Raw genomic sequence first — 25,571 nt, forward strand, 5'->3', positions numbered from 1 at the left:
CCGATGTGCAGGATAGAGCGAAGTGGAAGGAGAAAAGTAGGAAAGCGGACCCCGTCACAGTACGGGACAAGCGCTAGGAGGATGATGATTACATCAAATCAAAAGATCAAATATCATTTATTATCAGGCGACTAAGGTCCATAGATACATAGCTTACAAACTATAGTTGGTCAAACCAATTTGTCAGTAAATAAGAGTCAAAAAAACTATACTCATCCTTTTCTTTTGGGTGCTAGTACTAGTGTAAGACAAAGATAGTATGATTATCTCTGTCTACGTCTGAAATGAGACAGTCCTTTGACAAACTATAACATACATACAATAAAAATCTTAATATAGCTGGACAACCAAATCTTATCAGTAAAAAAAGGCGCGAAATTCAAATTTTCTATGGGACGATATCCCTTCGCGCCTACATTTTTCAAATTCGCCGCCTTTTTCTACTGTCAAGATCTGGTTGACCAACTATATCTATTACCTTACCTACTTTATTACTTACTTTTTTCAAGATTAAATCAAAGATATTGTGGTTTATTTGTTTACATTCGCTTTACAAGCGCGAACCAAAGTCTAGACAGCTTCACAGGTTCACAACCTAGATAAATAGTGCATTAAATCACCGCTAAATAAGTAATTTTAGTCGATACTTCAACGTTCGCTAGGCACAATTAGGCACCGGCACGTAGCGAGCGCGAAGGACCATTGCGAAACGCGTGCCGCGATGTGTATTTAGAATACACATTATTTTACTGTGGTCCGAAAAATATATTCAATTCTATTTTAAATTGTAAAATCACGGGTCCGTTTCTCAAAAACTTGTAATACAAGCGGATGTCACTTTTTGACAGCTTGAGACTTCCACTTGTTATTAGAAGTTACAAGCTTTTGAGAAACGGGCCCCACAGTAAGAATAATAATTTTAAGAAATTATTTTCAAACTGAGCCAATTTGGTTTGTTTTCCCGCTAGTAAAGTGAAAATTAGCCTATGTATAGTTAACTCGATAAATTTTAATTTTATTCTCGGCGTACATAGGTCCTCGCTACACCGGACTCCGGACTAACAAATTGTCTCGCATTAAAACCGGTATTTTATGTTCTTTTGTATAATTATACAATCGTAGTTTAAACTTCACAGCTCTTTAACTTTTGTAGGCACTCTCCACAAAAATGACCTAAATAAACAGGTACCTATATCTATGTAGGTTCCAATCTTTTCGTAGGTAGTGGAATTTTAAACAGCACTTATAGGCATGAAAACTGGGACATGAATTATGGTAAGCATGGTAAGGTAAGGTATGAAATTACATGGAAATTTTATTTGTATCTCTGAAGGCACAAATGTACTGGGCATAGAAAAATAAAATCCTTTATTAAAACTTAAAATAGTTGGACATTACTAAACGAGTTCTGTCAATCATAATGATCATATCACATTAGAATGTTTCACCGACTATAAAAAACTCGCGTCAACTGATAATAAAGTTGTAACATGGTTGTAATTGTAACTATCAATTTACATTGAGAGATTATTATCTTATTGTTATGCAAGTGGAGCGACTTACGAATTGCGTGTGAGCGGTGAATGACCTAGCGGCGGGACAGGGGAAACTGTGGAGTAGACTTGTTTTGTGGGGACATAGGTATTTATTTAACCACAAACTGGGGGGAGATTATACAATCGTTTACGCTACGATAACGAAACGCTTTCTGTCTCTCTATCACTCTTCCAGATTAGTACGATACAGAGACAGATAGCGTTTCGTTGTCGTGCCTAGCGCAAATGATTGTCATCTTGGCTAGGCCCCCTGGTCACTTACAACATGTGTTTGTATACAATTATTACGTTGGTACAGATCGATCTAAAATCTAAAATTCATGAATTTCTTATTCTAAGGAAACTGCTTCAAGTTTTAGCACAACAACTAACTAACCCCCTTATTCATAAAACTTTACGGGCCTGATTTAGTTAAATTATGTTTTATCCCTTACTTATAAATACATAAGTCAACATGACAGATAAGGACAAACGATTATTAGCTAATTAAGGTTTGTAGCGCTTTTATGAATAAGGGGGTTAATCTTTATTATTGTCAAGGCCAAGCCCTTAAATGATTTAATTAAAACAAGGTTTTCACACGTGTAACTCGTCAAACACCCAATTTATGGTTAAAAACGTGTTGTTGTTCCGCATTTATTGCTTTATGCCGAATGTTATTGTTTATCTTGTAAAAGTCTCAATAACTATCGCGATAATCCCAGTGTGGCGGTATGAAAAGTGACAATTATCGCGGTAATCAACGGCGTTTCCCGTTAGTGTGGCCCCTGCACCCTGCATAATAATGTATTTATTTATTTAAACTTTATTGCACAAAATATATACAACAATGTACAAATGGCGGATTTAATGCCAAATGGCATTCTCTACCAGTCAACCATAGGGCCAAACAGACGAGATACGTACAAAATTGGTAATAAATATTTTTACTAATTTGAAACGCGTCTGCACGCACGTCTATGTTCTACACCAGTATCGTTCATTGTCAACGTTTATTTTTTTGTTGGCCCGATGTGGGTCAGGTTCAAAAATCGTTTCTTACGTCTTGTGGGCCAAGGTTTAGTAATTGGCGGGCCATGAGTAAGATGACCATTGAAACTGACCAAGCTTGTACTTACAGCAATACTTCTGACTGACTGTCCGTGGACCTTAGGTACAATAAGTAACGTACTTACTTACAAATACAAATACAAAATTATTTATTTGTCCAACATAGGTTATAGGGTGTTTCGCTATGCGGCGCCTTACGGCATACAAATTTTGACAGCATGCATGTCAAAATTTAATAGATATTTACATAAATTATTTACAAGTCTTTAACATCTAAAAAATCTTTTATTGAGTAGTAACTATTTCGAATAAGTAGCAGTTTCAAGGCTTTTTTAAACTGATTGAGTTCTAGTAATTCAACAGTAATATACTGCCATGCTAAGCCGGGAGGGATGTCTATTTTTGGATGATTTTTGGTCAAAGTCAAAAGCACCGTAAAAAACCTGTGGACTGTGGACATAAGTAGGTACACAAAGTTTTTCTAATAGGTATCGTCGTTCCTTGGTCTACAGTGCATTAATCTAGGGAACACTAGAAATATGAGAGTTAAATGTAGGTCATTTAGTGTTGGTGTTTTTTTTTAATTTACCTACGTATATTGTAGTTATAGTGTTTGCCAAAGAATGGCAAGAATTTAAAGAGAACACTGTTATCGCACAAGTTTCTATAAGCATCGCATGACGTCGTTAACAATTAAATTTCAGTTAATTATAGCTTCAGAAGAAATCTCAGTGAATCGGTGTCGTAGCTAATTGAGCTACTTGGTATGTACTTGGTAAATAATTACAGTCCTATTTCTCATGGCAATTGTTAACACAACAAAAACCGATAGCTGTGAAAACTTTATTAAATTCTAATTTGTTGCATTTTCATGGAATTATTGAAATCAATTCATGCTGAATAAAAACAAATCATAAAATAACGTCGAATGAAATTGTTATTCATGACAGTTAGAAAATTACGTGTAAATGGATACTACGTATGGAGAAGCTGTCACTTTTGTCTTAAAAACAAAATAATTTTAATACATTCACCCTTAATGCCTTTTTATATTTTAGATAATGATAACCAAGAATCTAGACCACCAAAATTTGTAAAATAAAAATTATACTTAACATACACAAACGATCAATGATTATTATGATTAACTATAGCGACCCGCCCCGGCTTCGCACGGGTTAACAAATTATACTTAAACCTTCCTCTTGAATCACTCTATCTATGAAAGAAAAACCGCATCAAAAGAGTTTTAAAGATCTAAGCATTTATAGGGACAGACATATTATATTAATCATCACTACATATGTTTTATACTACATATGATTCATATAATAAACAATCTAGAGAACAGGTTGCACTTCAGGCATCAATATAGACGATAAATCCTTGAACATGTGTTTAAAGAACATTAGTAATTAAATGCACTTAGCAAAAAACTACCGAACACTTAAAACAAATGCTTTTTTCAACCGGGAAATAATTATACTTTAAAATAGTGGTATTTAATGAAACTCAAATGTACTTTTTATAATGTTTATACCAAGGTTGCTTTGGGTAAAAAGTATCTTGATACGACTAGCTCTTAGTAGATTTTCTGATGATAATTAAAATGATAGACTTAGTTAATGATTACTTTGTTTTCCGCTTACTGCTCCTACACTAGCTAGTTTAGATTAGAAATTATTAATAGCACTCAAGGTCTATTAAAACATCGCTTACTATTACATTATTTTTGTAAATGACCGTTTGTTTAGTTGCCTAAATAAAATAAAAATAGATTACTTACTTAAAAGTCTATTTTTTATTCGGTAGACTAAAATGACATTTCATAGTATGAACATCATGTGTCATTTCATACTATTAAATGTCATTTTAGTCTACCGAATAAAAAAATAGACTTTAAGGTATTATCTATTTTTTCTTCTCTACATACTCGTAGTACATACAAAACAGAGTTGCTACCCGCTGTCTGTCCCTATGTATGCTTAGATCTTTAAAACTACGCAATGGATTTTGATGCGGTTTTTTAATAGAAAGAGTGATTCAAGAGAAAGGTTTATGTATAATTTGTTAACCCGTGCGAAGCTGGGGCGGGCGCTAGTTGAATGAATAGGTGTGAAGTGAATCGGCGAAACTTAGATAATGTTTGTTTGTTATCTTGCCTTCTTCTGCGGAGTTCTTGATGATTTTTAGGGTTTGATAATATTATATTACATATAATTTTTTTAAGTGAAAACTTCTTTAGCGGCGCTGTGCACTTTTTGAGGTGGGGAAAAAATGTTAAACTCGTGACAGCGTAAGACGATCACGTGACCGTAAGATTTAGATGGCCACTCATTTAGATGGCATTTAAATCAATAAAGAAAAACTCAATGACATTACATGAAAAACTGTTAAGTACATGTAATGTCATTGAGTTTTTCTTTATTGATTTAAAATGCCATCTAGTGTGTTTCGCTCTAACTGGTATTAATATAACTCGAGTACTAACAGTGATGTGCTTAGGGGTTTCAAGTAATTAACGCTAATGCTAGATGGCGTTAACCTCAATTATACATAGTGAATTTTGCACTAGTCATTGAGTTTTCACTTCTGCCGGTACTCCCTGAGTGCAACCCGTTGTTTTTTTTTTAATTTAAGACCAAGGCGTTGTAGACTAAGTACCTGCAACGCAGTTTTATCTTGATAAATACGTCATGATTTATTTATAAGCCATTTATTGTTTGACGTAACTCGCATTTTCCCTTGTTTTGCTTACAAATTACAAAGTGGAACTATTAGTAATTATTGGTAAGCTTAATCTTGAATAATTAACCGTATGAATACCTACGTATTATGATATTGAATTAATGTGATTGACGAGTGTCTTTGGCGATATTCATAAACGCGCTACGCGCTACAAGATTCAATGGGGTTGGCCGGTCGGGTCGAAGTAATTTGCAGATGGCGCCAGCATAGTTTTACTTGTCAGTCCGACGAATAGTGTCAAATTCTTGTTTTTTTTATGTTATGACCTGGACGCCTAAGTATTATTTTATTTAGACAGTTCTTTACAGAGCGTATCATTTTCTGTCATTGTTGTCGAAGTCTCAATCAAGTCGAATGTTCAAAGATGCTAAAGCATCCTGAATTTAAATCGTATTCTTGGTAGGGTTAAAACCGGGTGCATTACATTTTTTATAATTACTTTTCATATAATATTACAGTACATCATGTTATTATTGGTATAATGGTCATAAGGTATATTTACACTTCGTCTAATATACATCGCCATAATTATTACATACTCTAAGCATACTCGTATTATTTGTTTTAACAAGTGATATCACATAATTATTTGTGTGGCATACAGAGATGTGACTTATTTGAAATACTTGTATTTAAAATGCAAATACTAAATGCAAAATACCTATTTTGTATTTTGTATTTAAATACCTTTTGAAGAAAACTATTTTGTATTTTATTTGAAATAGTTTTTGGGACCTATTTTCTATTTTCAAAATACAAAATACTTTATAGTAGGTAATGTAGGTAGGAGTTACAATCTCTTCTGATGTTACAATCCTGGCAACTCTCTCATACTGTTGAATCTGTTTAGTAACGTCGCACATGACCACAAGCGTAGCGAGTGGTTAAAAAAGTGGAATCTTGAGTGTTGCGAGGGTTTCAAGGTACGAGAGGAGAACAAACTTTTCTGCCCTGATGAAACTTTTCTGCACAAACGAGAAGTTTTCATCACACTAACGAGAGGCATTATTCTAGCTGTAAAACATTACAAATCTAAATTAATGCTTTTAAAAATTGTCCGTTATAAACCATCATCCATCCATCCTTCCGGTTAATATGAGCAAACAACTAGAAATTTGCACTTTAGATAGAGGACTGATTGACACACTGTTTTCAAAGAATGAAGAGAGTCTTTTCAATTCGGATATTCTGAGTAATACTTTTTAATTCAGACTAGGTATTCACTATTCAGAGTACCTTTTATCGCAAAGTATTTGTATTTTTAAAAAGTATTTTGAAAATACCTATTTTGTATTTTGTATTTGAAATACAAATTCAAAAACTATTTTGTATTTTGCATTTGAAATAGTATATCAAGGAAGTATTTGTATTTTGTATTTAAATACTTTTTATAAAGTATTTTTCACATCTCTGGTGGCATAATAGTTGCATGACATAAATGGGTTAGGTTAGGTTAGAACTGCGACTCCGCACAAACGAATAATTATCTAGCAAAAGGAGGGTTAGGTTAGGTTGGAACTTTGACCCTCCTTAGAATAAAATACCTAGCAAAAAAATGGTTTAGGTTAAGTTTGAATTGCGGTCCTCGCAGAATTGAAAACCGTGAAAAAATTGGTTAGTTTAGGTTAAAACTGCGACCTCCCTAGAATAAACACTTAAAAAGTTTGTAAAACTTTACGTTATCATTAAATGAAATATGACAAAAAATGTTATACAATATACGTATTTATATTTGATAAAATTGTATAAAGTATTACGTCAGACAAAAATAATATATTATAACAAATGTCATTATAAAACATGTATTTATACTAATTAAAAAATATATTACAATAGGCATTATATCAATGACAGTTTAGATGAAATAACAATATAACAAAGGAAACGTATAATAAAAAATACATTATAAGTACGTATAATAATATATCAAATGGCGTTATAACAAATGTATGATAGTTTTTTTAATAATTACACACCCAAGGATACGATTTAAATTCAAAATGACATCGACAAAATTCAGAATAAAAAGTTGAAGCAATTTCAATAAAAGTTTTAGCTTATCCCTAATTTAGGTACTCCTTCCTGATTTTTAATTTAGGCTTTTTTTTAACGTGGTTTATATTTAATTTATGTGACAGGTTTGATAAATGTTAATGTGCCTACCTACATTTAAATACAAATACACAGTGGGATTATTGTGATGATGCAACTAGCTGCCGGGTTGTCATCACTGCAACAATATTAAAATAGTTAAAATACCATCATCCTATTTATAGCTCCAAGGTTCCGTGGCCTAAGGCTGCCTTTTCATTGGGGGAGATGAGAGCAAACGTGCAGGAATCAACCAATAGAATATTGGTTGTAATCCAGCGGAGTGGAGAAGAGATGTGGATTACAACCAATGCTAACGGTTGGTTTCCACGCGTCTCCTTTCATCTACACTACATTCATCTCCGCCTCAGTTAGACTTTTCTAATCTTTTGCAAAAGGCTCCTCCATGACATAAAAGATTTATTAAAGAAATAACTTAACAGGTAAGTAATTGTACATTAAAAAATAAATAAACTAACTTAACTAAATAAAACTAAATTGAAATTAAAAAACCGGTCAAGTGCGAGTCGGACTCGCGCACGGAGGGTTCCGCACCATCAACAAAAAATAGAGCAAAACAAGCAAAAAAACGGTCACCCATCCAAGTACGACGTTGCTTAACTTCGGTCAAAAATCACGTTTGTTGTATGGGAGTAAAGTAAGTAAAGTAAATTTCAACTGTCTAGCTATCACGGTTCGTGAGATACAGCCTGGTGACAGACGGACGGACGGACGGACGGACAGCGGAGTCTTAGAAATAGGGTCCCGTTTTTACCCTTTGGGTACGGAACCCTAAAAGTAATACTAAATAAAATTAAAATAAATCTAAAAAATTGGACCCCTTTGGCATGGTGCCGAGGACGCTGGCAGCATTTCCCCGCTGTATTGCGAGGCTAATCTAATACGCTGCGCGAGAAAGCTGTCAGCTCTTCGGTCACCAGTGAGGTCGATCAGTCTTTTCGCCAGGTCTCCATTAGTCAGACTTTTCTAATCTTTTGAAAAGGCCTCTTGCAGAGCACGTATTATAGGTAAGTATCGTTTAATTACCTATTGCTGTGATTATCTCAGACACCCTTTTATGGTTGGTTCACTTCTTAGTATACGAACGCTTGTAATAATAATAATAATTAGCAAAAAGTGTGGGAATCCATTTACAAGCAATCAATTTACAAAAAGGTTTGTATTGATTTAGCGTAATAATAGAGCACGGAACCAGGTCATTGTTACCACGAGACCATTCATTCATTCACTCATTCATTCAATTGGACGGTTCAGAAGTGTAATTTCAATTAATTATCGAGTTGAAGGTTTGCGAATCAGTTAATTAGTCCTTTCCCATTACGGATAAGGGGGTTTTCAGAAAAATAACGTTCCAAAAATATATTTACGTGTCTCTAGGACACAATAAGGTCGTGTAAATATATTTTTGGAATATTGGCTTTTTAAAGATTTCCTTTTTCCGATGATCCTAAAAAATTGGGATATTTCGACTCAGAGTCACGAGAGCTATTGATTAACGCAAAGAAAAAAAGTTTTCTTTGCGTTTTCATACAAATTGTACCTATGTGGAAATGCGTCACGACACTGACAATTTTTTTCGGACACTTTTTTCCTTTTTGAATTAATAGTCCTCTTGATTCTGAGTAGAAATAGCCCTTGATGTTTTTTTTCTGAAAATGCTCATAATCGATCGAGCGAAGAGAGGTTTTCAGGATCAACTCCATTGACGTATAATATCTAAGAACGGGCTAATGGGGCACTAAAAATGGTACTAGTTCAGCGGTGCTACTCACGAATTCCAGCCAATCGTGCAGTCTAACGCAACTAGTTACGACCAATAGCGCGCGTAATGCAAACTCGTCAACCAATCGCGCGCGTGATGCGAACTCATCAACCAATCGCGTTGTAGCGATTTCACACCGCTGTACTGGCCCCTGTCATGCCTCATTATTATTGCCCGTAAAGCCAGTCCCTAGATGCCAGCCAGTCTATGTCAATGATCTACTCACATAATTACCTATTTATTTTGTAAGTTTAATGTTTGTTAGAAGATAACTTGAGTAATTTTCAATTGATGCTCTTAGAATATGGCAGAAACGTCAGGTAGTCAATATAAAGTTAATTTTTGAGTTTAAACTTGAGACGAATCGGCCAAGAGGTTAAAGGTATGAGAGGGGCCAAAGTATAGATGTTGCGAGGTCCTTGTTCGGGTTATAAATAGACCCTAGTGAGGTGGAGGAACCTGATTAAGATCGTTGGGAGCTAATAAGGGTGCACGACTGGTCGTTGTAAACGGACTATTAATTAATTAATTCAATTCGCGCAACAATGACAAACTTATATGGCCTGATCATCAAATCGTGCCGAGTCGAGATCGCGTGATGAGAATTGTTCAGTTCGATTAAGATTCAGTTAAGATTGGTATAATTTCATTATAAAATAGGACAACTAGGGAACAATCAACAAATCAAATTATTTTATGAAATATTTTTTTATTTGTTTTTTTAACCAACAACGCCGCCGCCACCGGCACCGGTGGACTTGACTTGGTCACTTTTTATTCAGTGTATGATATAATTATATTTCAGTTTATAAAATAGGACACTTGTAAATGGCGAACATACCTACTTAGACCCAATTAAGCAATGGCAAGGGTATGGCTATACCTACTTAAGAAAGGAATACTTTTTGTAAACACTATCAAGAGTAGTCAATAAAGCCATGTCACGAGCTATCATTAAACGAGTCAAATAGACACGATTAAGACCTTGCTGGCGCTTAAGTGCAGTGTCTAATGATAATGTAGGTACTATAGGCACTGTCATTACAGAATGAAAAACTTAATAGTATATAATGATGCTGTCACGTTCAACACCCATAGTCTTGCCAGTAATCTATTAATATTAATTAATGTGTCTACAGACAGAGACACCGCATTATGAAGCGGTTACGAAAATCGCGAGGTCACCACACATTACACATACCTACTTAGATGCATTTTTACTTTTGTTTTTTTGGTACCACGTCGGTGGCAAACAAGCATACGGGCCGCCTGATAGTAAGCAGTCACCGGAGCCTATGTTAAAATGGATTTTATATGAGTGCAAGTCGTAAAAGTAGACATGACTGAAAAGAGCGTTAGAGCTTTTTCACATTTTCCGATCCCATATCGGATGGCGTGCGTTATCACTACATAGTATAAAACAAAGTCGCTTCCCGCTGTCTGTCTGTCCCTATGTACTATGTATGCTTAGATCTTTAAAACTACGCAACGGATTTTGATGCGGTTTTTTTTAATAGATAGAGTGATTCAAGAGGAAGGTTTATGTATAATTAGTTAACCCGTGCGAAGCCGGGGCGGGTCGCTAGAACAAAATAAGTTATTAGTACGGCATCGCGTGTGTGGTGACCGCGAGTTGTCTTTCATGAGCCATCTTGTAGTATCTTATGGTTAAAGCTATCAAATCAAACGCATGATCCTAAAGACTCCCTACCTATTCTATTATCAGTTAATAGTAAGTAGGTACCTACTTATAACATTTTCTTGTAAGTTATTGCGGGAATAAAGTCGTTATTCTATTCCAGCGGTCGGCAACCTTTTAGCAGCCAAGGGCCACATAAAGGCTTCGGCACACAGGCGCGTTCCGGGCGGGGCGTGAGTGTTTTGTATGTAAAAGCAGCGCTGTAAAAGTAGCAAGTACAAGTTGAAGCTAGATGTCAAAGAATTATCTCCGATTTGAATAATAAGTAGGTATATATCATAAATATCATAATCATCATCATTTTCATTATTTACCTTGACCCGATTTCTTGCCACGACTCAGAAATACAAATATATAAATATGTATATAAATCCTGTACTAGTAGTAGTTTTTACGAAAGCGACGTTATACGGATACCACAGGTGCCACAGGGAAAATAATTAAGGGGCTACCTGGGGTTTTCAACGATTTTTGACAACTTTTGAATCGTATCTCTTTTATTTGCACCACAGATAGAATTATAAGACAAACGGCTAACAGTTCTTCAATCTTTTATCTCCATTTTTGTCGACCTTATTTTGAATAAAATGAATGCTTATTTTTTTATGATTTTTTTAAACATTGTCTATAAAACACTTTTTTCGTATCTAGTTTGCTGTGAAGGATCTTAGATATACGTTACGAAATCTACACATTTGGGTTCGTCTTTGACGTCTCGAAAAACGTGTCGAGGATTTTAATTTTAAACTAATTAACACAAAAGTTATGGCCAGAAAAGCTGTTTTTTGGCCTAAAATTGTTCAACTTTGATGCCAAATATCTAGAAGGCAATGAACTTTGAAGTGAATATGGGATACTATATTGCTTAAAGCCGTTGCTGTTAATATGATAAGCTACAAAAAACATTAGAAAACTAAGGGATTCAGATCGAAGGTCATTGGCGTGGGGGATCCCCTTAAGGCTTTTTTAAGATTACTCCAGTTTCTCAAATCTCGTTTCTCTGCCCTAAAATTTATGGGTACCTACTCACTTATCTCTTTATCCTGTGAAAGACCTGACTGACTGACTTAAATCAATGCACAGCCCAAACCGCTGGGACTAGAAAGTCCAAATTTGGCAAATAGGTTCCTTATAAGGTCTAGGGGTCCACTAAGAAAGGATTTTTCAAAATTCATCCCCTAAAGGGGTAAAATGGAGGTCCAATTAAAAAAACTCTCCTGCGCGTGCGAAGCTGCGGGCAAAAGCTAGTATTATTATAAAATAAAACAAAGAAAGAAGTCACCGTAATTTTTCCATTAGCCAATGAAATAAATTGGAGGTCGCAACGATTACTTAATCAATCGAGAGGACGTAGCGTTTAGTCGCTGATTTAGCTCTGTGTTTACGTCCCTGTTTGGCATTCACAAAGGAATAGCCATGAAATCGGCATTAAGTCCGCCATTGTACATTGTTGTATATATTTTGTGCTATAAAGTTTTAAATAAATCGATTGCGATGTTTATAAAGCCCCATTTAGTCGGTTAAAAAATTTGCATGCAATTTTCGTTAATTGCGTTGCGGTATTTGGTCGATCGACTTCATGTACTCGATAGTTAGCAATGTAACGAATCTTGCATGCAAGTTCTTGTACCGTCTAAATGGGGCTTAACTCCTACTGAGAAGTAGCTGGATTCGTGAGAAAAAGATTGAAGCAAATAGGTACTATTAAACATATTAAAAACGGGTCACTCACGTATTTTAAGTCGAAAAACGCTCGACATGTTTCGAAAAACGCTCGATAAATAGGTACTATATCATGGCCATTCTTTGTAACGTTTTTGAAGAGCTCATCTCTGATATTTAATGATCATGTGGGTCATACACAGCAATTAGGTTCCCTCGTTTTTTTCTGATAACTTGTGTGATAAAACCAATACGGCTTAAATTAACACAAGCTGATAACTTTTGTCCACAAGGGTAACAAATTTTGTTTAAAATGTGTGTATGACCAATACTGATTACTTAGGGGTACCTAGTCTTTGATTGTGATAATAATTTTTTAATGTTTATCAAATTGTTTTCCTACTAGTACTACCTGCTTTAGCCGTCTCGTCTTGACGTCTCAGAAGATTATGATCGATGATATTAGATACTTTGTCACGTGGAGCATGCATTGCTATTAATATAATGTAGTTAAATCACTATACACAATCTTGCCGCTGCGTCACATATTTCCTGGTTAATATCAATTACTATTACCTGCATATCGATCTACATACCTGATGTTTTTTTGCTGAACCTAGAAATAAAGATCGGTAAGAAGCAAAAAAGGCGTATAGTTCAAGATCATTTTGCATTTTAGATGGTATGAAGACACATCCCTATTTGAATTTACACAGTGTACCTAGGAAATAATATCTTATTAAGTACCCTAAAATTATTTAAATTAAATAAAAACTATTATAAAACGAATAATTCTAAAGTTCTGTAGCACGGTGTCCAGGGTGATGTGTGATGGCAGAATTTCCTCGCTGAATCGCAATAAGTATTTACCCGTTGGAGGAAGTTATGTAGGTACCTATAAGTACTTCTTTTGCCCTAACAGCTAACTCTCCTAGGCATGTTTCCTAGTCTGTAGATAGACTGGTTGCGAAATTTTTGTGTCTCAGCTTATGTATAACCTATTTCTCTTCAATTTCAGACACAATGGGTTCTCTGCCTCGGGTCTCAGTGGTGTCGGGTGCGCGGCGCGTGGTCCCTGGGGCTCCGCTGCCGTCCCACCTGGCCCGCCTCGGCTGTAGCGACTCTACCGCCCTCGTGTACTCTGGTAAGATTTACATCGTGACTACTAGTATCGGGTCTCAGTGTATATCACCCTATATCTCAGATCTTGGACACAATGGGTTCTCTGCCTCGGGTCTCAGTGGTGTCGGGTGTCCCCGGGGCTCCGGTACCGTCCCACGCCCGCCTTGATTGTAGCGACTCCACCGCCCTCGTGTACTCTGGTAAGATTTACATCGTGGCTTTTAGCATCGGGTCTCAGTGTATATCCCCCTATATCTCAGATCTTGGACACAATGGGTTCTCTGCCTCGGGGTCTCAGTGGTGTCGGGTGTCCCCGGGGCTCCGCTGCCGTCCCACGCCCGCCTTGATTGTAGCGACTCAACCGCCCTTGTGTAGACTATCTCGGGTCTCAGTGCATATCCCCCTATATCTCAGTTATGGACACAATAGGTTCTCTGCCTGATAACTAATATAACTAGTTGTGTGGTAAGTTAACTTTTCCTTTGTGTAACCCACTAAACGCCATTTGCACCATCCCATTATTACCCGGGGTTAAACCAGTGTCAAATTGTACTGGTTACCATAGTAACTCCAGGTTTAACTGGTTAACCGGTTGGCGTTTAAGAAGAGAATTTTACTAAAGACAACGCTGGAGTATTTTGTGAATTTTATAATAATCAGCGAACGAAGCGAAATCGCTGGGAGTTCGCCTAAAATTAGGAAAGCCTCAATACTAATCTAATCTAATAGTGGTGGAAGGTGAGTGCTCTGGCATACCTAGCAAAATAATCCAGATCCAGGAGTTCTTAAATGCAGTCCGCTAATAATGACGCAAACCTGCTAATAGTTACTCTGAGTCCGTAGGTAGTCTTGATACTACAAACAGCTCATATATATGTAAACATTTAAAAAAATATATATTTCAGACAAAGTCCATAGCAACATAGGTACATTAAAATTACATTTGGTACAAACAAAATTAAACAGAAATAGAATTACAATTAATTATACAATTACAATTAAAACGTTTAGGTATGACTAGAAGTATCACGAAGTTGGAACTAAATAGATTTGATTGTACATAATGGTTTTCGTTAGAAATGATTTATTTCTACCTTTAGGTAGGCCTTAAGTATCTACGGTAGGTACTCTAGATTATAATTATAAGGTTTAAATCGGTCTCAAAGACCTGAGGCGACTCTTAAGCATAAATAAGCGGTATTAAAGCTGGCAGTTGGCTAATTTGAATTGGCAAATTAATAAAGTTGATTGTATAAGATTGCAATACCCATATTTATATCAAGCGCCTATTAAAATTGTGTCGCAATCGCTACGAATATTAAATGTGACTAAAATATTCTGAATCAACGTCGTTGGGTTGTTTCGTGAGCCATAAATAGACGCAGTCTTTAACGTATTCACTGGCAGGGGACACGTGGGGGGTGGCCTAGGAACAAACTTGCACATGTGCGTCGGTGGCAGTGAATGTGTTAATTGTGCGTTCCTACAGAAACTTGCTGTCTTGTACAGCTAAACTGTAGAAATGAACTAACGCCCGCGTTATTTCCGGACCGATACCACCTTCAAAACTTGAAGAAAAGAGCGTATCCACTCCCATCTGAAAGGCCGCCAACGCACTTGCTACCCCTCTGAATCCTCTAATGTTGCATGGGTGACGGTACAATTGTATCAGGCGATTATTCTGTTCGTTTGCCTTGCCTCCTACCTTCTCTCTCTCTCTCTCTTCCTATCTATCCCACATGGTAGTGGGGTCAGGTTTCCTGCCCTTCTCCACTTCCCCCTGTCCACCACATCGTCCTCGGATAACTTGCACTCACTCATGTCCTTTTGCACTACATCCTTCTATGTCCTTGCCTCCTACCTATAGCATTAAAAAATGAGTAGGTATTTCTAGAATTTGAGACGTAAATGGCGCTAAGATTATTGAAGTGAAAACTTCTTTAGCGGCGCTGTGCACTTTTTGTGATGGGGAAAAAATGTTAAACTCGTAACAGGTGTCACGTGACCGTAAGACGGACACGTGACCTGATCGAAAAACTGTTACTTCAATGTCATTGAGTTTTTCTTTATTGATTTAAATGCCATCTAGTGAGTTTCGCTCTAACTGGTATTAATATAACTCGAGTACTAACAGTGATGTGCTTAGGGGTTTCAAGTTAATGCGACGAAATAACGCTAGATGGCGTCAACCTCAATTATACATAGTGCTGCAGACATTTTGCAATAGTGATTGAGTTTTCACTTCTGCCGGCACTCCCTGAGTGCAACCCGTTGTTTTTTTATTCAAAAATAATGATTGTTGCAGATGAGACTGGCACGACGCGCGTAACCTACGCGCAGCTAGCAGCGCGCACAAATGCGCTGGCGCGTGCATTGGCGTCGCGTGCGCGCGGCACCGGCGCCAACCAAGATGGCGACTTTGTAGTCGCCGTGTGCATGCAGCCTACACACAAGTGAGTACAGCTTGTTTCATAATAATGTAAGTTGAGGCTAGTCGCTCTGTAAGCTGTCGACCTCTCGAACCCTCAAGCCTTAGCCATTTTGAAAATATACCTTTCTAAACCTGATTTAAAAAAAATCTTTATAAAAATTATAAAGGAGCAGAAGCTGGACTGTTGGAAAATTTGGCCATACGAAAGCATTTGTGCCCAAGCTGAAGCAGACGTTTCGCTCGCGCTTCGTACTCGCTTGGGCAACAAATTATAAAAGTACTTGACATACATTTTGCGCTCCTCCAATCGTACCTCCCTCTCCTATCCACCGCGTAAGCTGGGACAAAACAAAACCCTATGATATTGATAAACACCGGTAAGTGCGAGTCGGACTCGCGTTCCAAGTCCGACTCACGCTTGACTGCACATTTCTAATGTTTTCCTGTCATCTATAGGTAAAGAACTATTTTGTGGTTTTTTTTTTAATTTTAGTCCAGTAGTAGTTTGGAGATAAAGTGGGGGGAATGGTCGGACAGACAGACAGGACGAGTGATCCTATCAGGGTTCCGTTTTTTCCTTTTGAGGAATCCTAAAAATGATAATTATTAAATGTGGTACTATTTTCCAGCACCGTGATGGCGCTCCTCGCGTGCTGGAAGGCCGGAGCCGCCTACGTGCCCATGGAGCCCGGCTTCCCTCAACAGCGCATCAATCACATTCTACAGGACGCACAACCGTGCCTCGTTATTTACGATGACCGATGTAAGTCATTAAGGATGACTCACGTTAGACCGGGCCGTGTCCGGGCCGGAGCTTCCGGACCTTCGTTTTCTATGGAAGGCATCATCTGTCATAGAAAAGTAAGCGCCGGAAGCTCCGGCCCGGTCTAACGAGAAGAACGGTGTAAGTATATGTGTGTGCTGACCACGGATATTTTGCATCTGTTCTTCGATACGGTATCTTTATTTGGAGAAAATCTACAGCAGTAAATTATAAACTTATAAGAAGCAAACTTGAGCTTTATCAATTCATCATTTAATTTAGATTAAGTAACAGTGATGTTTCGGATAAAACGACCGTTTTAATTTAGTCCAAATTTATTGTTTCATGGTTAGACTTACGATTCTCCTTCCTCCAGGCAACCCCTCAATGTTCGCTGCCACTGGCGTGCCTTCAGTCTCGTTCGAGGAGCTGGCGTTGGAAGCCAGCGGTCTATCTGCGGAGACCTTGAACCCGATGGAGATGCTGGCTGACTCCCGCGCTGATAGCATTGCCATAGTGCTGTATACTTCTGGAAGCACTGGAGTGCCTAAAGGTAAATGAAGATACATTTTTATGCATCCTAGGAATCTCATAAAAATGTATACCTATAAAGAAACCGTGTAGGTATATTAAACTCTTTTCGTGTCGTATCGTAACGTGTTAAAAATTATTCCAGGTGTCCGTCTTCCGTACTCCGCCATCTGCAACCGCCTGTGGTGGCAGTTCCACACTTTCCCGTTCACGGAAACAGAAGCCACTTGCGTCTGGAAGACCGCTCTGACCTTCGTGGACTCGGTCTGCGAGATCTGGGGTCCGCTGCTGCATGGACGGTCTTTGCTGATCCTGTCGAGGGAGACGACTAGAGACCCGCAAAAGTTGGTGCGGGTTTTGTCTGAGAATCAGGTAAGAGTTTATCAGGAATCTTGTTGCAATTGCTTTGGGATAGAACCAAGAATTTGCAGGTAAAAACATAAAAAATCTGTTATGCTGTTGCGCCCGCACACTAATATTTGTTGACACGTATGTACACAAGCGAAACCAAATCGGACGATTAGTATTTCTATCGGCGAGTGGCAAAATATGCATTTTATTCTCAACATCAATGTTGTTCAATATAACAGAGAACGAGAACTTATAAGCTAAAAATTATTCTTATTGTTTTTATTAATCAATAGTTTATTTTTCAGATACAACGACTGGTCCTCGTCCCAACCCTCCTCCGCTCGATCCTCATGTACCTCTCCCTGAACCGCTCGGAACGCCCACTCCAGAACCTGAAGCTCTGGGTCTGCTCCGGAGAGACCCTCAGCAAGGAGCTGGCTGCCAAGTTCTTCCAGTATTTCGGAGACCACGGCGGCTATAAGTTGGCGAATTTCTATGGGAGCACTGAGGTTATGGGAGATGTGACGTATTATGTGTTGGAGAATACTAAGCAGTTGGACAATCATAATACCATCCCGATTGGTATGTTTTAGAAATTCTTCATCATACCATATCCGATACGCAGGGTTGGGCAGTATTTCAATTACATGTATTTGAAATACGTATTTGAAATACAAATTAGTATTTTGTATTTGTATTTCAAATACTACCTCAAAAGTATTTTGTATTTGGTATTTCAAATACTGCACTCACATGTATTTAGTATTTTGTATTTCAAATACTTCAAGCTTCAAAATACATTTCTATAAATACATTTTATTAAATTCTATAATCCTAAAATGTCTAATCTCTCGCACAAGCTGTGAGCCGACCGCGAACCTCCGATCCAGCCGAGATACAATTTACATTGGCTGGATACTGGATCTATATTAGGTCAACTTCTGCGTGGAACTTTTCGTTTAAATCTAGGGGATAGGGTCATTGCAGTAGTTTCCGTCAATGCACTAGTTTTCGACGACTTGACGGATTATCAAATATATATTTCATTTTTAATTTACTACTTTTTGCGAAATCTTCATCTTCCTCGCGTTGTCCCGGCATTTTGCCACGGCTCATGGGAGCCTGGGGTCCGCTTGGAAACTAATCCCAGTAATTGGCGTTGGCACTAGTTTTTACGATAGCGACTGCCATCTGACCTTCCAACCCAGAGGGTAAACTAGGGCCGTAATTGGAATTAGTCCGGTTTCCTCACGATGTTTTCCTTCACCGAAAAGCGACTGGTAAATATCAAATGATATTTTGTACATAGTTCCGAAAAACTCATTGGTTCGAGCCGGGGTTCGAACTCGCGACCTCCGGATTGCAAGTCGCACGCTCTTACCGCTAGGCCACCAGCGCTTCCTTTTTGCGAAATATCATTGTTATATGTAGACAGATATATTGCTTAGACGCCTTAGACATAAGGATTGAAATCAGTCCAAATTTGTGCAGGAATGTAGGTATATATTCAAATTTCGTCAAGTGAACGTAAACTAGAGCTGGACGAAAACTAGCGCCCTATAAGTTTATATGAAAGGATATTCGTTAACGTTAAAACTAAATGCTAAACAAAAAAATAAATAAAGGTATATTTTGTAATTGAAATACATTATTTTAAACACTGTAATTTGTATTTTGTATTTCAAATACCCGTCACCAAAGTAGTTTGTATTTTGTATTTCAAATACTTTTAAAAATGTATTTTGTAATTTGTATTTCAAATACGTGGAAGCCAGTATTTTGCCCAACCCTGCCGATACGATGCATGAAGCAATATTGAAACGCCAATTTTTTGGAAGTTGGACTAGAAATTACGTATGACTCTCAAGTTGGAGTATGGTTAGTTTTGATTACCTACCCTAGCGCTAGCCGTAATCGTCAACCTAATACCGACTTATTACTTAGGTAATAGGATTAGTCCTATAATTATAATAAATAATATGTTTTTATTATGAATCTGTACGAAATCGGAAAGTCTTTCCAACAACTCATGAATTTGCATCTCCAGGTTCTCCCCTGGACAACTGCGAAGTATACTTACTCGATGAGGAGATGCACCCAGCGCGCGAGTCCGAAGTCGGCGAGGTGTGGGTCGCTGGGGCCAATCTGGCGTGTGGATACGTGGGTGGACAGGCGCCTGACAAATTCTGCGATAACCCTCATGCAACAAGCGCAGGTGAGGGTTCTCCTCTGGACAACTATGAAGTTTACCTACTCTACAAGATGCACCCGGCGCGCGGGTCTGAGGACAGCGAAGGCTGGATCTCTGTTCCAACCTGGAAGAAATTTAAAAAGTAGCCAAGTTTGGGGAAGTACAGTCACCTGCAATAATATATGTTACTCTGCGAAGGCCGAAAAAAATATGTGGTTCTCTCTTTACGGCCCTACAAATAAGATCGTGTCAGATATTTTTGCGGCCTTCGTTGTGTAACATATTATTGCAGGTCAATGTACTTCTTTCACAGATCCAACTAATTCCCTAAACTTTTTCACGATAGAGTTCTTATTAAATTTCTCTTTAATATATAAATAGGTACCTACTTTTCTCGGTAGTTAATCATAATCATCTAATACATATAGGTACTATATCGTCTAACAAAATACATATTCATGGGCTTGCATTTTCAGACTACGGCCGCCTCTACCGTACCGGAGACTTCGGCATGCTGCAGAAAGGAGTTATTCTGTACGCTGGACGGACCGACTCTCAGATAAAGATCCGAGGGCATAGGGTGGACCTGCAGGAGGTGGAACGTGCTGTCGCCGCTGTCAACGGTGTAGAGAAAGGTAGGTCTTCTTTTTTCTTGTTCCCTCTTGACTGAGGATCACGGTAAGACGCCGGTAGAAGGGACTTTCATACTTGGCAGATATCTTGTAGATCATCGTTTTAACGGTTCGCAAATTTCGTATCGTCACGCCTCGATCGTCGTCGGTTTTTAGGGTTCCGTAGCCAAATGGCAAAAAACGGAACCCTTATAGATTCGTCATGTCTGTCTGTCTGTCTGTCTGTCCGTCTGTCCGTCCGTATGTCACAGTCACTTTTCTCCGAAACTATAAGAACTATACTGTTGAAACTTGGTAAGTAGATGTATTCTGTGAACCGCATTAAGATTTTCACACAAAAATAGAAAAAAAAACAATAAATTTTTGGGGTTCCCCATACTTAGAACTGATACTCAAAAAATATTTTTATTCATCAAACCCATACGTGTGGGGTATCTATGGATAGGTCTTCAAAAATGATATTGAGGTTTCTAATATCATTTTTTTCTAAACTGAATAGTTTGCGCGAGAGACACTTCCAAAGTGGTAAAATGTGTCCCCCCCCCCTGTAACTTCTATAAAACTAAAAAAAATATATGATGTACATTACCATGTAAACTTCCACCGAAAATTGGTTTGAACGAGATCTAGTAAGTAGTTTTTTTAATACGTCATAAATCGCCTAAATACGGAACCCTTCATGGGCGAGTCCGACTCGCACTTGGTCGCTTTTTTCCTATTTATATCCTAAATGACCCAAACATGTCGTTAATTTAAATTGTTGCTATTTTCCAGCCGTGGTCCTCTGTTACGGGCTAGCGACCGGCAACCCTGAGATCCTGGCTTTCGTCACCATTGAGCAAAATGCCAAGCTGGGTTCGCATCACATCGAAGGTGCTCTGAAGAACGCCCTTACCTCCTACATGATACCACAGGTACTATAATGGCTAAAGTATGATTTGACTTATGCAGGCCTCAGCTTAAAGGTCTGATAATCACATGCTATTTGTGTTCTTAGAATAAAAGTTAAATGCTGCGTTGACTTTCCTTTTAAAGGGCAAACTCTCTAATAGTGATAATTTTTATGTAGACACATATTGTATTCGATCATCGATGACAAGTGGCTAAGCGTTCCATGTAACATACAGTGATTACTAACATTTCAGTCGAATTTTTGTCTTTAAATCCATGCTCAATTTTCTGAAAAGCCATGGAATAATGATTTTGCCATCAAATCTGTAGGTATGGTGTAAGTAAAAACTGTGACTTAACAAAAATAATGTTCTTTTTGCAGGTTATCATGATCGACACCATTCCATTGCTTGTCAACGGGAAAGTGGACAGACAAGCACTGCTAAAGATGTACGAAAATACAAATAACAACGGTAAGAAATTGGCATACCTATTTCCGTTTCTCTTTCTTATCCCGTCAAGCTCCGGCTGTGGAATATGCAGGGATGCCGAGGTTTTCTGAAGAAGCTTACAGTAAGTATGGAGCTCTTCAAAACAGGAGTGTACAGGTTTATAAAGGGTCGGCAACGCGCATGTACACCCCTGGAGTTGCAAGGCTACGGCAACCCCTTACCATCAACGCTATAAAAAACATTTTCTTTATTTGGACCCTAAGTCAAATAAGACACTAAAAAATGTACCAATGATATTTTCTTTCAGATGACTCAGAAATCCCCCTTGACATCGACTATTCCGGCGTCGACTCCGACAGTATGGATAAGGCCCGAGTCCTCTTCGAGACCATCGGAGAGGTCCTCGGTCGCGCCGCCAGGGGAGCCCTATCAGTCAGAGCGGGCTTTTACGAGCTGGGAGGGAACTCTCTAAACTCCATTTACACGATTACTAGGCTAAGGGATAAGGGGTATTATATCGGTAAGTTTGATTTAGGTACCGCTCTATGCCAGCTTTTTAGCCACGGTTTAGTTTTACCAAGGGAAACTAGCATCTTGGAGACTTAATGCAAAGAATTGCCATTAGTTTTAACGAAAGTGACTTTTAACTCTGAGGGGAAACTGTGCCTTATTGGGATTAGTCCAATTTCTGTATGTTTTCCTTTACGCCTTACGGATTGGGTTAGTAAATACCAACATCTCTGTGAAACGCCAGTGCGTTCAGTACCAGTATCAGCGTTCTCGTATCAGTATACGAGAGCCGGAACTTGTAGGACAAATGCCTTAGGTACTTACCTCTAGGACCTAGAGTCTAGGCTACCCGCGGTTTTTCATCGTTATTATCATCACCTATTCTCTCTATTCGATTTTCATTTCAAATGGTCAAAAGTTTACTTGCTATTTCAGAAATCAGCGATTTCCTGGAGGCAGCCAACCTCGGAGAGGTGCTTTCGAAGCTGTCCACCAGCCCCGACTGCCAGGGCACTAACCAGCCCAAGTTCACAGCCGAACCGATGCGCGATGAACACAAAGACGATGTCATTGAGTAAGTCCATCTGAAGTTAAAGTATCTATCTACTATTCTACCACTTACCAATATCACGTCTCGGTTTGCGGGGAAATACTTAATACAAAAATCTACAAGAGCTGGTTTTCAATATTAATTGCGTCGTGAACAACTGTCATTTTAAATACACGTGCAGTTTAAAGTCACGTCACAGTTGAAACCTGGCCATTTTCGATTTGTCCCGTCTAAGAAAGGCCTAAATGGATCCAACCATTCCGAACTCAATGGCAACTTTAAGATTTACATATGACGTTCTAATTATAACCCTGAGAACTTTAATTAAATCTTAATAAGTATAATGAATTCCGTCAAAGCCTCGAAGCTTTATTTAGTGAAATGATATGTGGTGAATACTGTCCATTCTACCCTTTGTTAGTACTCGTAATTACAGTAGCAGTAGAGGTCCGGGTGATAAATAGGTAATAGGTACTGCCCTCAAAAATATCATTTAAGTACATGATATTTTATTTCCAGCATGATAGTGACCTCGTTTTACGAGAAAGCCGAGCTGGAGCAGTTCCTCCGGCACGAGATCGAGACGCGCGACTACGCGCACTGCATCAGCGCGTGTTGGGCCGCGCTACTGCAAGCACGTTTCTCCGTTGTTCTTAGAGACGGTAATTTATATTCTATTTTTACTTGAAAGAAAGGAAAGGGTTTATTCGGCGATTGAAACAAGATTCATTATAAAGAGTTGGTCCTAAAACACAGCCTTGAGGTACGCCAACGCAATTTATTTCTACACTTTTGCCTTTTATTGATATTTCTCCGAGTTCTAGTCAAGAGGAAAATAACTCAGAAAACCAGCTCGCAGCAGTTCCCTTTACTACAAAAAGTTAATTTGTCTCAACAATATGGGGTTGCAAATAGTGTCAAACGCTTCGGTAAAGTCATTTTGACTATTTTTATATTACCTACGAGAAGATAGGTAAAGGTATAGCTTCTTATTGATTAGGTAACCATTTTCAACTGGGTTACAACTTCTATGGGTTCCGAAGGGTGCCTATAGAAAAACTTTTACTGATCTGAAACGTTTGCTTCACAGACAGTGGAACTCCAGTGGCTGTGGCCTTGAACTTCGATGCTCGTGACGAGCCAGAAATCGAACTTACTGGCGGACTCGCCAAAATTATGGCTTTCCTGGAATTCGTCGAGGGTTCTGTCAGAGACACTATGCTTCCCGAAGGCAAAGGTAAGGCATATTAAAACTACCCACGATTTCAAACTTTTGTTCACTGATTAGCCCATTTGAGTTGATAATTTGGACAAAGATAAAACCATATTCAAGATAAAACCAAAATATAGTGTCAGTTTCAAGCATGACGATTAGTTTATTTATAGGTATGCACGTTCTAATTGATAACTACCATTACTACCAATTTTACAAAGAATATTCTACACTTATCATTGAGAGTAACATAATACGAGTAACAAAAGACTGTAAAACCTCACCTTAGCAATATTACACGGGTTTTACTAACATGTACTCAAAAATCTCTCCCATCCAGGCACCATACTCCACTCCTTCATGATGGCAACGGCCGAACACCTGAACTCACGCGACAACGTGGCCGCCATCCGCGCGCTCGAGCACGCCACCATGCGCGTGGCGCGCGAGAAACGGTTCCTCGGCGTGTTTACCACCAACACCAGCCCGCTTACACAGGTACAACACAAACCATTACTTAGTGCCACCCCACACTAGCGTCTCCCGAGCGTCGGCGTCTAGTCAACTCTATGCCCGACGCTCAAAAGACGCTAGTGTGGGGTGACACTTTCACTCTAGTTAGTTTGGTAGCTAGTAAATTCAATTTAATATCCCGGCACCATCCTCCACTCTTATGATAGTCACGGCCGACCATCTGCTTGCTTGAACCATAGAGGTCCGGCTAATCCGGTTACATTATAGCTGAAAATTGTTGAGCATTAGACTTTTGGGTCGGTGCAATAACTATTGTCGAGTAACAGTACTAATAATTCCGCTACTCGAAGCCGACTAGCGGTAGCGGTAGCGGTTCTAGATGTCGACTATGAAAATAATAGTCTTTTTGGTACCAAAACTGATGTATGGAGTGAGCACTCTATTTTTTTCTCTATGCTTGAACTCACTTTTTTTAATTTGCCAAGAAAAGGGTTAACACTTAGCATTCTAAGACTTCTCGTCACTATAACAAGCTCTATTTCCCCTCAGCAACTGGGCACCGACGTCCTTGGTTTCCAAACCCTCCTCGACTACCAGATCAACCAGTACGTGGACGAGAACGGCGCCCGCATCTTCGGAGAGGCCCCTGATGACATGAGGGCCATCGTCTGCTGGAAAACTGTTGAATGAGCCGAGACAATGTAGGCTTTATTTATAATTTATGTACGATTGAGAATCCTTTAGCTTGTTAAGTTTATGATCTATGAACACATGTTGCATTGCAAGTGAGCATTGTAAGGTAGCTGCAAATACTATAGATTCTGCTGTTCTATCTCTAAAACCGTTAACTACGTTAATTCTTTCGAGTTTT

The 25,571-nt window shown here is 38.5% G+C and overlaps 1 protein-coding gene across 1 annotated transcript in view; it reads left to right on the top strand.

The window, feature by feature from the left end:
• The window catches only part of LOC134657435 (beta-alanyl-bioamine nonribosomal peptide synthetase ebony), a 72,097-nt gene extending 46,629 nt beyond the window's left edge, over window positions 1-25,468 (top strand). The window contains exons 2-17 of the mRNA XM_063512985.1: window positions 13,608-13,733; window positions 16,017-16,164; window positions 16,772-16,905; window positions 17,282-17,458; window positions 17,582-17,808; window positions 18,093-18,369; window positions 19,835-20,002; window positions 20,455-20,613; window positions 21,385-21,524; window positions 21,884-21,974; window positions 22,261-22,473; window positions 22,899-23,037; window positions 23,533-23,675; window positions 24,104-24,250; window positions 24,567-24,724; window positions 25,250-25,468. Of these exons, the coding sequence (XP_063369055.1) occupies window positions 13,613-13,733; window positions 16,017-16,164; window positions 16,772-16,905; window positions 17,282-17,458; window positions 17,582-17,808; window positions 18,093-18,369; window positions 19,835-20,002; window positions 20,455-20,613; window positions 21,385-21,524; window positions 21,884-21,974; window positions 22,261-22,473; window positions 22,899-23,037; window positions 23,533-23,675; window positions 24,104-24,250; window positions 24,567-24,724; window positions 25,250-25,390 (2,583 nt within the window). The 5' untranslated portion in view covers window positions 13,608-13,612 and the 3' untranslated portion in view covers window positions 25,391-25,468. The remainder of the gene's footprint in view (window positions 1-13,607; window positions 13,734-16,016; window positions 16,165-16,771; window positions 16,906-17,281; window positions 17,459-17,581; window positions 17,809-18,092; window positions 18,370-19,834; window positions 20,003-20,454; window positions 20,614-21,384; window positions 21,525-21,883; window positions 21,975-22,260; window positions 22,474-22,898; window positions 23,038-23,532; window positions 23,676-24,103; window positions 24,251-24,566; window positions 24,725-25,249) is intronic.
• The last annotated feature ends 103 nt before the right edge of the window (window positions 25,469-25,571 follow it).

The sequence above is a fragment of the Cydia amplana genome, chromosome 20 (assembly GCF_948474715.1).
Source record: "Cydia amplana chromosome 20, ilCydAmpl1.1, whole genome shotgun sequence".
Classification (NCBI taxonomy): Eukaryota; Metazoa; Arthropoda; class Insecta; order Lepidoptera; family Tortricidae; genus Cydia; species Cydia amplana.